This window comes from Camellia sinensis, chromosome 13, assembly GCF_055761805.1.
Source record: "Camellia sinensis isolate YWXY chromosome 13, ASM5576180v1, whole genome shotgun sequence".
In the NCBI taxonomy this organism is placed as follows: Eukaryota; Viridiplantae; Streptophyta; class Magnoliopsida; order Ericales; family Theaceae; genus Camellia; species Camellia sinensis.
In genome coordinates this window covers 60781678-60796113 of record NC_138973.1, presented here as the reverse complement: position 1 = coordinate 60796113, position 14436 = coordinate 60781678, and the positions used below count along the sequence as shown (strand labels likewise).

At 33.2% G+C, this 14436-nt stretch overlaps 1 protein-coding gene and 1 pseudogene across 2 annotated transcripts; both read right to left on the bottom strand.

Annotated features, from left to right (window-relative positions):
- Nucleotides 1-328: 328 nt before the first annotated feature.
- LOC114309203 (putative lipid-binding protein AIR1 pseudogene) lies at nt 329-727 on the bottom strand (annotated as a pseudogene).
- Nucleotides 728-3606: 2879 nt separating this feature from the next.
- On the bottom strand, nt 3607-6553 carry LOC114309187 (uncharacterized). Of its 2 annotated transcripts, XM_082901047.1 has the most exons (5): nt 6020-6553; nt 5320-5370; nt 4926-5019; nt 4728-4780; nt 3607-4010 (listed from the first exon to the last, which is right to left on the bottom strand). In XM_082901047.1, the coding sequence occupies exons 1-5, from the start codon at nt 6039-6041 to the stop codon at nt 3982-3984; spliced, it is 249 nt and encodes an 82-aa protein (XP_082757173.1). In that variant the 5' UTR covers nt 6042-6553; the 3' UTR covers nt 3607-3981. The 2 variants fall into 2 exon arrangements, with proteins under 2 accessions (XP_082757173.1, XP_082757171.1); XM_082901045.1 differs by lacking the exon at nt 4728-4780 and having other exon boundaries at nt 6020-6162.
- Between the last annotated feature and the right edge of the window lie 7883 nt (nt 6554-14436).

Sequence of the window (14436 nt, the reverse complement as noted above, 5' to 3'; positions counted from 1 at the left end):
AATTTTAAAAGAGAATTAACGAAGAAAATTTTGTACTCATATTCTCCATAACTTGCAAAGAAACACCAAAGTAATCATGGAGTAGGAATCATAGAAAGCAAAACAACTTTCAAAATAACAAGAATCAATAATCGCATTTTATTGATGTTGAAAGCCTGCAATCCTTAATTATTTTCTCCTTCATGAACAAGGATAACAATACGGTGGATATATAAATCAAGTTGTAACATCTCAAACGATTACCCATATGATCGTTCCTCATACAACAGCACACTGGAAGAGTTTACGAGGAAGAGATATAATTATGAGATCAATACAAAAACTTTAATTAAGCACATTGGAAGTCACTTGGGACATTCTTTCCACAGCAATTCAGTAGCTCGCTCAATGAAGTAGGAACATTGAGGTTAATTCCCAACACGTTACCTTTAATGGCGGTGCAAAGGCAAACAGCAGCCTCAAGATCAGCAAGATCCTGAATTTGGGTGCAGCATGGAGTATTGGGCGGGGTTCCGATGACAAGGTGCACCAAATCATCAAGCAAGTTACCACAAACACCCAACTTTAGGGTGTCTCTAGGACAAGTGGCCATAGCGGGCCAAGATGGGCGCTTGTGGTGGTGCTTGGGAGTTTTTCGTCGTGGTGGTGGGCATGGGTCATAATTAGAACTCACCAGAGTGAAGAAGAGGAGGTTGAGGGAGAGGAGGAGGAGACCCTTTGAAGCCATCTCAAATGACACCTAAAAAACTCTTACAATTCTTCTTTTTTTTTGGGGGGGGGAGAGAGAGAGAGAATGTTGTTGGGGGAAATGGTGGAGTGGGTTAGGCTTTTATAGATAGAAAATAGACTCTTTTGTTTTTGGTTTTTTTGTTTGGTGATGAAGAAAATATAGAGATAGCTGTTGGAAAAAATGAATTTTTGATGAATTTAACTAAATATTAAAGTAGGTCCCAACCATCTATTGTGTTCGGTCTAAGTGGGTCTAGATACTTTGCAATGAGATCTTTGCACCACAAATAAAATGGCCAAAAACCATTGAGAATTGAATGAAAAATTGTCCTATAATGTTAGCTTCATGAAAGAATTAATGGGGTTTGTAACTTCTGCCTTTATTGCAGAGTTTAATAGTGCATTAATGGGGTTTGTAACTCCTGCCTTTATTGCAGAGGTTAATGGTGCATTAGTGACCAGCCATAATGGCTAAAGGCTTCTCCTCTCTCTCCTATACATGTATAAATTGAGACCCTCGTGTTAAGTCTCAAAGACAAAAATTGTTTCTTTCATTCTTTAGTCAGTTTGCTAGAAATTTCTTACTGTGAGAGAGTGCTGCCATTGTTGGTTCGCCAAAGCTAACAGAAGGTGCTTCTGAGTTTGCCGGTTTAAACCATCTTGTCTTGGGAGATAGAAGTCGACGTTCCTCCAGCACCCACGGTGAGGCGGCTAATCTATTTTAAGGACACTGTGGTATCATACGGAATTTGGTTTGATTTCCTATCACAACAAGAAAAAACACATTCGGCGACCAAATTTCTCGACTAAAAGGAATTTGGTCGCTGAAAGTAGAGCTTTCAGCAACTAAAAAAGCATTAGTAGCCAATTGTGAAGCCTTTTGGCGACTAAAAAAATTTAGTAGCCAAAAGTCTACAATTGGTGACTAAAAATAAGTTTGCTCGCCAATTATATGGGTTTTACCGACTAAAACATTTTTAGTAGCCAAAAGTATAGTTTTTGCCGACTAAAAAAAATTTAGTAGCCAAAAAGTCAACAATTGGCGACTAATTAAAATTTTGGTCGCCAATTATGTGGGTTTTACTGACTAAAACATTTTTAGTAGGCAAAAGTACAGTTTTTGCCGACTACAAAAAATTTAGTAGCCAAAAAGTCTACAATTGGCGACTAATTATAAGTTTGGTCGCCAATTATGTGGGTTTTACCGACTAAAACATTTTTTAGTAGCCAAAAGTAAGTTTTTTGGTGACTAAAAAAATTTAGTAGCCAAAAAGTCTACAATTGGCGACTAAAAATATGTTTAGTAGCGAAAAGTGGTCTTTTTTAGCGCGAAAGTCTCTTCGGCGACCAAAATTATTTTGGTCGTTAAAAGTTAAATTTTTATTTTTATTTTGCTACTAAATAATTTACTTTTACTTAAATTATGTAAATAAAAATAATTATTTTTATACATATACTTTTATATTAATACGGGTCTATGTACTCACTACTAAAATTTCAGCTTTTTACGACGGTAAAATGCCGTCGCTAATACTTCTAATGCTATCGCAAAAAACTTTTTGCGACGGCAAGAGGGGGGTCGCAACTGGGGGCATTGCAAAAGAGTTTTTGCGACGGCACAGTGTCGTCGCTAATGTTTTGCGACGGTATTTTTGCCTTTTGCGACGGCACTTTACAGTCGCTAATAATGTTTGAAATTTCTTGACTTTTTGGTGGCGGCACTATTTTACCGTCGCTAAAAATGTTATTTGAGACGGCATAAAAAGCCGTCGCTAATAGTCTTCTTTTTTGCAACGGCAAGAACACTGCTTTTGGGACGATGTGTTGCCGTCGCAAAAAGTATTAAAAATATGAAAATTTCGATTTTTGCGACAGTGTACTGCCGTCGCAAAAAGTATTAAAAAATAATAAAATTTCTATTTTAAAGAATAAAATTTCTATTTTTTGCGACAATTTAGTGCCGTCGCAAAAAGTCAAACCTGTAACAAAATCAACAAAAATATTAAAATTTTTTGTTTTTTGCAACGGTGTAGTACCGTCACAAAAGAAAAGAAACATCCTGCGATAAAATCATTAAAAATATTAAAATTTCTCTATAATAATTGCGTAATAATATAAAAATTCCTGTATAAAAATAACAATTTCTCCATAATAAAATATTCTTCCGTTCATAATTACACATCAACAAAATTATCCCACTATATAATGTTCCATAATACATATATAATGTTTAAATACATGATTTTGTTCATAATTCAAAATAACATAAACCAAAATTAAATGTTTTTCTCATCATTCTTCGTAAATAACAAAAACAAAAATTAGTCACATTCTCCACAGGCATGCATTCCACAAGAAGCACACTCTTATATGGGAAATATCTGAAAAATAAAAATAAAAATAATTAATGACAATATAATTATGTGTTAATGTTAATTACAAAAAAACATAAAAATTTAACTACTATAGCATCAAATACAACATTTTTTTTGTTAGTCATCAAATCCCACATGGATAATTAAACATCTCAATCAAATACAAAAATAAAAATTTAACTACTATAGCATCAAATACAAAAAACATAAAAATTATATCTGAAATCTGGCTCTAACTCTCAACAACATCAAATACAACATTTTTTTTGTTAGTCATAAAATCCCACATGGATAATTAAACATCTCAATCAACAATGAGAACAAATGCATTTCTGAGAAAATTAAGCAATGGAAATATGTTATGACACCAAACAAGACCCTACTGAAAATAATAGCACCAATCCATTTATTTGAGACAAATTTGGCAAAATCATCTTTAATTTTAGGCTTTGAAAAATGCTATTCAAGCTCCAATTCCTTGTAAAATTACATAATCCAAGAAGCCAGCTACATACAGTGTCAATAACCAATTGTCCTTGCCAAATAATGAAATTTATAAAAATTTCCAACATTCACATGTTTCTTTCAGTGCATGTCACGGTGGTCAGGTGAGCAACAAAAATTTCTTTAAGGCAGTTCAATTCAAATTAGCAGCAAGCACTGGAAATGTCAACTTAGGCTATTTGGAAGGGCCTTAGTATACATCTAAACATAAACAAAATGAATATCAGGTAACATGTACATAACTTTACCCTTTTATACTTCTGGAGAAAACCCAAAAACAGTCCCCACTCATTTTGCTGTTGAGAATTTTGAAAAGCAGGGAGTAGGATACATTGAGGTAATCCAGAAACAATAGCATCTGGCTTTTGTCGAACTATATTAGATGTGGTCCAAACAAGAGGCCTGCAAAATGTTTCATAGTTAGTGTGAGTAGAATTTCATGATCAAGAATGTAAAAGATCTTAAATGGACCAACCAAAAAACTACAAGGGACAACCTATTTCCAGAAGTGTGAAAACAAGAATCCACATAAGGAAAGAAGTAAAAGATGTAGGAATACCTACTTTAAGAATATCTAGAATGATATCCCATGATTAGGCAATCACGGATTCTATGCCTTGTTCAATTTAATCAGATTTAGTTTCCCTACTCGTAATTTGTCTACATATATACATGGCTGAACCTCATTATAGGTTAAGCTAAATTATACCAATCTTCTAAAGACACAATGTGTAAGCCTCAAAATTGTCAAAAAAGTAACATGTAAAGCTCTAGGCCATATCACTTTGTAAAAAAAATATAAATATTCCTACAAAAACAAGATAACTACATGTGGGAGATAAGCTGGTACTATGAAGAGATGCATAAGAACATAGGACTCATGCACAGTAATTGCACTAATTACAAGGAGTGCCCCATGGCCAACAAAGAGAAAAAATAATTCAATCTAATACCCAAGCCTAATCACACAGAAGTTGTAACTGTCACTCAAAAACTTGAATAGCCATGGACATGTGTAACTTCAAATTTCATCACAACTTTCGGGGCTCTGGCCAACTAGAAGATGTAACTGCGTAAGAATTAGCATACACAATTCTAAAAGAAAATGGGACTAGTAACCTGCATGGAAAGTGATACTGTATTGCATAAAATGAGAGACAGGCTTGTAATCTCTAAAAGCACCCCAAAATACATGTCAAAGTTCAACCTAACACGCAAAGAACCAACCTAAAAATGGTAAATTCAGTATTGGATGTAAGAAAGTCCAAAAAACAACCAACAAATTAGCATACAAAATGTAAAGGACAATACTCATACATTTGAATAAGTGGATTAAGGCATCGTGTCCGACAAATGGTTTTACCATCTTTCTTCAGCAGAATATAAAATTCAAAACCAGTTGCAAAATTGCCTGCACATGATAAGGAAGATTCAGAATAAAATGGATATCAAACCTTTGCAACTGTAGCACTCCAGTTTTACCATTTAATTTGTATCATATGCCATAGAGATCAACACTTTTCTGAAATTTCAATTTTTGGGATGACATCAAATTAGGCAACCTATAGCATGCTAGATGTCAACAACCTTATTTGTCTGACTGGTGACTATGTCCTTATAACATATATTGAAACATCATAGTTGGGTTAGCAGTCAATAGTTAAACCATTGCCCAGAAAAATGGAGTTGAAGAACCAAAAGAACAGCCCACCTTCATTTGGTTGCTCATTTAAGTTATACTGAGCATCTACCATTCTTAGACCTGCAAAAACGGGCCATATACCAAACATAAGAATACTGAAATAATAAAAATAAATAAATTTGATGCAAAAACAAAAACAAAAACGAATGAAAGAGGTCAGCCAACTATGTTGGTAAAAACTATAAATGGAAGAACCACTGAAGCAGTCACCTTAGCCAAAGGTGGCAACTAGCAAGAAGAGAAGTACCACTCTGAAGCCTAAAGTTTTAACTCAGAAGCACATCTGTCCATCCTTACTCTGTTTTTCATGAAATTTGATGAAAAACAAAACAAAATGAAACAAAATCCTAAACACAGATATAAGAAAGAAAAGGAAAAACAGCATACACAAATTGCAGAGACCTCTCCCCCCAAAAAATAAATAAATAAATAAAAAGGGAAAAACGTGTTTTCAAAAATGAAAACAAAAAACAAAAAACAAAAACATAACCAAAGAGACCATAAAGAGCAATAGTCAACAGACCAGATCTCTAAAGAGTAGTAACAAACAAACAACTCTGTAATGAAGCAATTGAAACATTCATAACTTGATACTATAAATAGAAGATAACAGGCAAACAATGAAACAACATACGAGCATTTATGATTTAACAGATCAAATTAAAAACCCAAATCAGAATCAATTTAAGGAGAATAGAGTTGTACTAACTTGTATAATGTCTCTGCAACATTCCCTTCCTTAGAGATCACGAACTTGCTCTTAGTTCGTTGAGTCAGGAACGGACTGAACATTGAATACAACACACTGAAGTACCATGGTACATTGATGAATATTTGTACAAACCGAGAAAATAAAAACATCAAAATCCAAAACCCAGTTTCAAAAACACAGAAAACAGTTTTCAAATTGAGATTTTTACCTTATGAGCGACCATTTAATGGTAATATACACCCACAACAAAAAACCCAGAAACGGAGTCTGGACCATGAGAAGCCATGAGCTTGTCTTTAAGCTCTTGGAGAGCTTTGCGTTCGGAGGATTTAAGGTGGGAAACAAAATAAGACTCTTCACGGAACGAGGGGGTTTGGAGTGTAGCGGCCTCCATTAGAGAAGTAACGAATCTTTTCTTGTAGGGAAGTGGTTTTGGGGAGGATTCGGGATTTGGGTCTTGGTGAAGAGTCTGTTGGATTGAGATTGGTGATGAGGATCCCATCAATGGAGGTTTTGTGTGAGACCCAAGTGCAATTTCTAGAGAGAGAGAGATGATGACAAAATATATATATAAATATATATATGAAGGAAGAGATTTGGTTATTCAGAGAAGCTCTGGTTACGATTCTCTGAGCGAAATTTACAAAGGTTGGTCGAAGAGAAGGGGCATGGAAAGAGAAAGCGACAAGAAATGAGAGAGAGAGAGAGAGAGAGAGAGAGAGAGAACATAAATTATTGTGCTTGAGGTGACATGATTAGTGTGAGACTGTTGTGTAGACGACGACGCTGCTCCGACGACGACGACGACGACGACGACGCTGCTCTTCCGCCGCTTGCCGTCGATCAAGAGAGAGAGAGAGAGACGGAGGTAAGAAGAGATTAGGGATTTTTGTGTTTGAGATTGGGGATTTTTTGTTTTGGGAAGGGGGGGATTGGAAAAAAAGGGGCAGGAATAAAAAATAACAATAATTTTTTTTTTTGGTCAGAAATGAAATTTAAATAACAAAATAACGCCATTTAATTTTTTTTTTTTTTTGCAACGGGGTTGCCATTGTCAAAAAATTTTATTTTTTGTTAAAATATATATTTTTTTGTAGTTAATGAATTTTTTTTAAAAAAAAAATCTTCTTTTTTTTAGTTACTAAGATTGAAAATTTATTTGTTTCATTTTTATTTTAATGAAAAAAAATATTATTATTTTTTGTTTGGTAGAAGTAGGGGTAATATTTTAATGAAAAATATTTTCCACTAAAATAAAAATTAATTTTCTGTGGTCAATGAAAAATATTTTTCTGCTGTCCATTTTTTTTTGTTATTAAAAATAATGAACTAATTTTTTGTGGTAGAGGAGAGGGAGCGACAGTAGTGGTGAAGGTGGTGGATAAGAGGTGGTGGTGGTGGTGGTGGTGGTGATGGCGAAGGAGATTTGTGGTGATGTTGTGGTAGCGATAGAGTAGATGGAGTGGCAGGGGTGAATGAGAGGTAATGGTAGTAGTAGTGGCAGTAGTGGTAGTGGTGGTAGTGGAGTGGTGGCAATGGTAGTAATAATGATAGTCGTAGAGGTGAAGTGGCGACAGTGGTAGTAATGGTGGTAGTGGAATGGCGTTTGCAGTAGTGGTGAAGGTGGTAAAGGAGATGGGTGGTGAGAGAGAGAGAAATGAGTGAGAGATAGATAGAGAAGAGAGACAAAGACAGAGTGATGAGCGAGAGAGAGACAAAGTGGTCGCTAAAAGTGTATTTTCTTGTAGTGAATAGATAAATCGAGAGGAAGCTCAGTAAATAGAGAAGACGGAACGAAGAGAGTGAGCAACGCGAACACAGTGGAGGAGAGAGAGAGAGAGAGACAAAAAGATAAAGAGATAGAAAGTGAGAAACAGAAAAAGAGACAGAGAGAGAAGAGAGATGAGCAAGAGAGACAGAGAGAGAGATAGAGAGAAGAGAGATGAGCAAGAGAGACATAGAGAGAAAAGAGATAAACGAGAGAGAAATAGAGAGAAGAGAGATGAGCGAGAGAGACAGAGAGAGATGAGAGATGAGAGAGATAGAGATAACAGAGATGTACGAAAGAGACAGGGAGAGAAAAGAGATGTGAGAAGAGATAGATGAGTGGGAGACAGAGAGAGAGAGAGAAAAAGAGTGATAGACAGAGAGAGAAGAGTAATGAGTGAAATAGAGAAAGAGAAGAGAGGGAGGAAGATGAAAAAATGGTTGAAAAGATATAGACAAAGAGAGAGAGAGAAAAAAAAAGAACGAAAAGAGATAAACGAGAGAGAGACAGGGAGAGATAAGTGAGAGAGATAAAGAGAAGAGAGAGAAAGAGAAGAGAGATAGATAGAAGAGAGATGGACAAGAGACACAGAAAGAAAGAGAGACAGACAGACAGATAGACAGAGAAGAGTGATGAGTGAGAGAGAGAAAAAGAAGAGAGATAGAGACACAGAGAGAAAGAGAGAGATAGACAGATAGAGAAGAGTGATGAGTGAGTGAGAAAGAGAGAAGAGAGGCAGAAACAGAGACAGAGAGATAGGAAGATGAAAAAATGGGTGAAAAGAGAAATGTTCAAAAGAGTAAGACGACGTCATTTTTTTTTTTTGTGACAGAAAAATACCATTGCATTTATTTAAACCATTTTGTGACTATATATATATGAAGTCGTCTCAAAGCCACAATATATATATACTAGTGTATGGCCGTGCCAAAAGGCACGGTGTAAATAATGTTGACATTAAAATGCAGTTGTAATTTATACGTATCATATTAAAATTTATGGAGTCTGTCTTTTTTTTTTTTGATAAAGATAACTAAAAAAATATAAAGAAATATTATTCTTTTTAAAGAACTTGTAACAATTTTGCTTGTACCACACGCTGTACAGAACTCAAATAAAATAATAACACTCCCTAACCTTAATGCAAATTAAGAAACAAACATATACATTTTATAGCGTTTAAAAAACATAAGTTTTATAAAGTTTACTAATATTGCAAATCAAAATATAAGAGCAAGTAAAAAAAATTTATAAACACTAAACAAAATACATAAATCAAAGCTATTGTATATTCATTAACATTCCATAATAAAAGGAAAAAAATTACTAAACACCACATAAAGAACACCAACAAATACTCTTCAATCTCAACAAATTAAATTGAAAATTAAATATCAAAAAATGCATGTCAACCTGTACTCTACAATTCCCAAAAAAAATTAAATACCAAATAATGCACACCAGCCAGTGCTCTACAATCTATAAAAAATTAAAATTAAAATGCACACTAGCTAGTACTACTGTTGCCAATCAAATTATAACCATATAAGCAAAACAAACATTATATTGTCATACACCTGAGCCGATAATATATGTATACTTTACAAAAGAATGGGAAAAAGCTTTACAAAAGATGTGTTTGCTTCACAAAAAGTGGGTGTATGCTTTATAAAAGATGTGTCAATAATATATCTTCAAACATGTGTTTATCCAAACTTCCTCCTCATTACTTTCCAAAAAGTCTTTGTATTAACTTGTATGTATCCCCAATGAGGAACATGCACAACAATCTGGTAATTTGTGCAAGCAAAAAAATACAGATTAGTACATCAATTGGATTAGCAAAAAATTATATATCAAAATACTTTGAGATTAAAATTATCTTATTACAATAAATGGATTCACCCGTGCCTATATAATTTTATCTATATAATTGGTGCATAATTTCAACAATATTTTCACCCGTGCCTAAAGGCACTCTCCTTCCAGCCACTCATACAATTTGTCAAACTCTAAACTTGAAAGGCATATATAGTATACATCCAAATCTAAGTCTGAGTAAAATCCATTCTTTGATCCAACTTACCCAAATAAGTTGTCAAACAAAAATCATCGTATTCATATAATGGTTGAATGTAGCTAAAACAAAGAGTTATTGCAAAGATGATTAATGTAAAAAGTCATCAATTACATTAACTAAGACAATTTTAAAAATGAAATTGTTGCCCAAAAAATTGGCCAAAGTTAAAAGGATTTGAAAGTCGTTCAATAGCCATTCTAGTATTGATACATGAAATTAAAATAAAAAATTAAAAAAAATTAAAATTTGAAAAATAATAATAAAGTTAGATTAGATGGATTAAAGCAAAAAATATAATTAAGAGAAAAAAAAAGCTTAATGTTCAGTATTTTCAAATCAACATCACATAGTATGTAATAAACTTTCCATAACACACAGTCCAACTCACTTTCTTCACATGTTTCCTTGTCTAGTTTTACTACTTTTACTATGTACTTGACAAAAAATGAAAACACTTATTTTCCTTTACTAACTAAACCAGGCAAGAAGAACAATGGGACAACAAAAGCTCTACACCACGATTTTGTTGTCCTCATATTCCAAGAGGTTAAAAAAGAGAAGACGGAAATAGAGAGGAAAAAAGAAGTTGCAACTTTAGTTTTCTCTTAAATAAAATGTAAATTTATAAATCCTGAAAATATATGAGCAAAAAAACCCATTTAAGAGACAATTAGACATCAATCTTTAGTTTGACAATAGGGGATTTCAAAACTTAGCACAAAGTTATTTCCAAAGTAACTCAAAAGTTACCAACGTATATTGTCTTAAGAAAGGCATTTATTTTGTTACTAAGATTAGTCTGTGTGTTCACCAAAAAAAAAAGGAAGAGATTTATCTATGTTTATCTTCCCTTTTTCTTTTTCTTTTTATTTTGTTTTCAATTTTTTCAATCCTCATTATGCACATTTTCTTTTTGGTTTAAATCTCCAACACATACTCCCAACAATCACCAAAATATGTAATGGCCAAGCCAACACTTTCTTATGGGGGGGGGGAGAAAGAAATCTAGTGTACAGTGCATAGGTCATACCAATCCTTTCTATTCCATTCCATTCCACTACTTTAACATTCACCAAAACCACTCACAGAAAAACCACAAAGACTACTGCAACACCTTTTACTAAGCTCCATAAGAAAGAAAGAAAAATTAAAAAAAATAATCTAGAGGAAAAAGCAAATGAAAGGGAGCTTTGTTTAAAACATAACTACAAAAGTAACAAACCATCAAATTTAACTTTTATCTAAATTATATGAGTAATGAAATAGATGTAATAAAGAAAAATTGTGTGAGAGGGTTTATATCTTTGATTATATTGAAAACCTAGAAATTGATGACCACCAGCAAAAAACACAACACAATATGAAAACAGCAGAAAGTAACAAACTAAAACTTGGGAGAAAAGTAATGATTAGAGGGAGAAAGGAAATGGCATATTTATCAAAACTTTAATGAAAAATATTATGAAAGAAATCAAAAAATTGAATACCTTTCATTATAGAAACTGAAGAACTGCGTCAAAAATTGATGAACTGCAGCAAGAGGAAATCATATATTAGAAATTGATTTATAGAAATATAGCAATTGAAACAAAGGAAAGAAAATAATTAATCAATGTACCATTAATGTTTGTAGACAATGCAAGGGAAAATATACATGGACGTCCATTATATACAGAGTAACTAAAACAAAATAACGATATCTTAGGTGACTCTGTCATGGCTCGAATCACTTTCATAGTTCATTATCATCAATATGGATGTCCATACTCTACAGAGTATAGCATTTTCAAAATAAAAAATCACACCTAAAACACTAACTAAAGAAAAAAATTATTTTGTTACAAAGATGAATGGAGTGATTGACAAAAAAAAAAAAAAAAATGTAAAGCATTACCCAAATCAAATTAATTCATTAAAATCCCAACTCAACTAAAACACAAATCCCAATTAAAAAATGAGAAAAAAATGTTAATTGTTTGAGCTTTAAGCACTGCTTGAGTTATCGAGCCTAAAAAAGAAGGAAAAAAAAAATCTATACAACAAAGCTCGAAGTATAGTTTCTATCATAACATACCAATCCACATTCCCAAATAATAATAACAAAATAGGCTTCTTACATATTTGTACTTTAATGGAGGCTCAAATTACAGTCATCGGCCGAGTGTCATATTGTACAGGATTTACCCACTGTCATCAACATTTGTAAGTAAACCTGAAATGGTAGCAAAGTCATGCCACTTGAGGAATAATCAAACCAAGCAACCGTATGGATTGAGAAACGTACAGTCAGTTGAGAAAATAAAAAATAGAGGATGTAAATATCACAAATAAATGGCTTGATTTGCGATTTTTTTTTTATAAAAAAAGAGAATAAGTAGATGACACATGCTGATGGCACTCCTCAACATACTTGAATTCAAATGTGAAACAATAAAATTAAGGAAAAGAATTCAAACACAAAAAAACGATATGTCCAGATTCAACTCCTACAAATAAAAAGATTTTCATGCTCACAAAGAGAATAAAAAGTAAGGTATATTGTAAAACAAAAAGATGGCTTGCTCACATAGAGAATACAAACTAAGGTACACTCACCCACAACCTGTAGAACATTGTAAAACAAAAAGATTGCATGCTCACAAACTAAGGTACACTCACCCACAACTGGAGAGCATTGTAAAGCCTGACATGCATTTGGTAGTGGGTCTAATTTGTGGTTAATTTTTTATTTTTTTCCTAGATTATTATATCCCAAGGGAAATAAAGAAGAAATTAAAAAAAAAGAAAAAGAAAAAAGAAGAAGTTAAGCTAAACCAATAATTTCAAAAAATAATGAAAACAAAAAGGAAACTAATACTACATCAAAAGACACTAAACAAAAACAGCCAATAAAAGAGGAAATAACGTAAGTTATGTGCCGCTGTCAATTGAGAGAGAGAGAGAGAGAGAGTCACCGGAAAACAACTCGATTGAGAATCTAATGATCTTCAAAATAGCCTAAGTCACGTGGGAAAAATGAGAGATCACACAGCGTTATCAAAAAAAAAATGAAAAAGCCAATATAATTTTTTTATTTTTGTATTATTTGAAGCCTGCAATATTCTCAAGATACAGAAAAGGGGAAAAAAATCACACATAATTATTATTGTCAACTTGAATTGCTACGGAATTTGTTACCTGAAGGAAGCCAAGCACCCTATAACCAACAAATAATAATAATAAGAAGAAGAAGAAAACATCAAATAACTTCAACCATTAATATGCAACGCCCTCAAAATAAACCCATTAAATATATATAACATCAACATGCAATGTTTAAAAGGAAACAATTCATTATAATATTCATCAGAGTCTTACAAAATAAAAGCATTACATGTAACGTCAAATTATATGCCCTACAGGCTTACATCTTTCCAAGCCAACACTTGGACACAAAAGTATGAGTTCTAACTCAATTACAAATAAAGCCCTAGGCTTGTATGTTACATGTACTAACAATGAAAAACAAATAACTGAAAATAGTCTTCAAAATCCAAGTCCTACCAAGCTAAGTTCTTGGAGGTAACTTATCACCTGAACCTGAAAATGATGTTCCCATATAGGGTGAGCCACAGCCCAGTAGAAATATACTAAACCAAATATAAGCAATGAATAAAGAAATAGCATTCAATAGATGGTTAACCAAGATAATCAATTACAACATTATCCAGTCTCATGACACTATTGTCAATGACACGTTCCACTTTCCAACATTATCAATATGGCTCAGAACCTGGCCAAACTTACAGCAGTGAATCATATATATCATATTCACATTCTTCCAATGTCAACAAACAAATGAGACTCAAGCTCAAATCAAAACACTTCATACTTCCAGATTGATACACATTTTAGTGTTGTATCAATAAAAACACTTCTATATAAATAAGCACACATAAAAGTGATGCTAATGGAGTCCATCCCCTATCTCCTCCCAAACAAAATCCGGTTTAGAGGTCCATTCCCTATCTTCCCCTAAACCGTGGAGTACATCCCCTATCTCCTCCCAAACATTATGCATATGCAATGCTCAATCAATACATGCAATTTCTGTATTAATTCAATAGTCTAAATTTATGACTTAAACATTTTGATTAGTTTCGATTTTCCCTAATCCATATGCAATGTCTACAACAAACACGACTATCCTCCACCGATAGCCGAAAACAGTTATTTCTAGACTGAAAATAAATATATCAACAATTCAATAGGCGAGTGATTTTAATTATCCAACTACACCATTTAATCAATGAATTCCTCAATTTCATGCTTTTAACCAATTTCCCCAATTTCCTTAAATTAATTATACAAATTAACTTATCAATACAACTAGGATTTTTCCCAAAATTACCAAAGTACTCCCAACATATCAAAATACCAAAACTTAGAACAAAACTTATAGGATGGAGTAGGAAATCCCTACCTTGAAGTGGGAACTCAAATGGAGATGATAACCAAAGACCAACGTGCTCCAAATCCCAAGTTTCTCAGATTAAAACGAAGCCCTCAACCCACTCTAACTTTTTA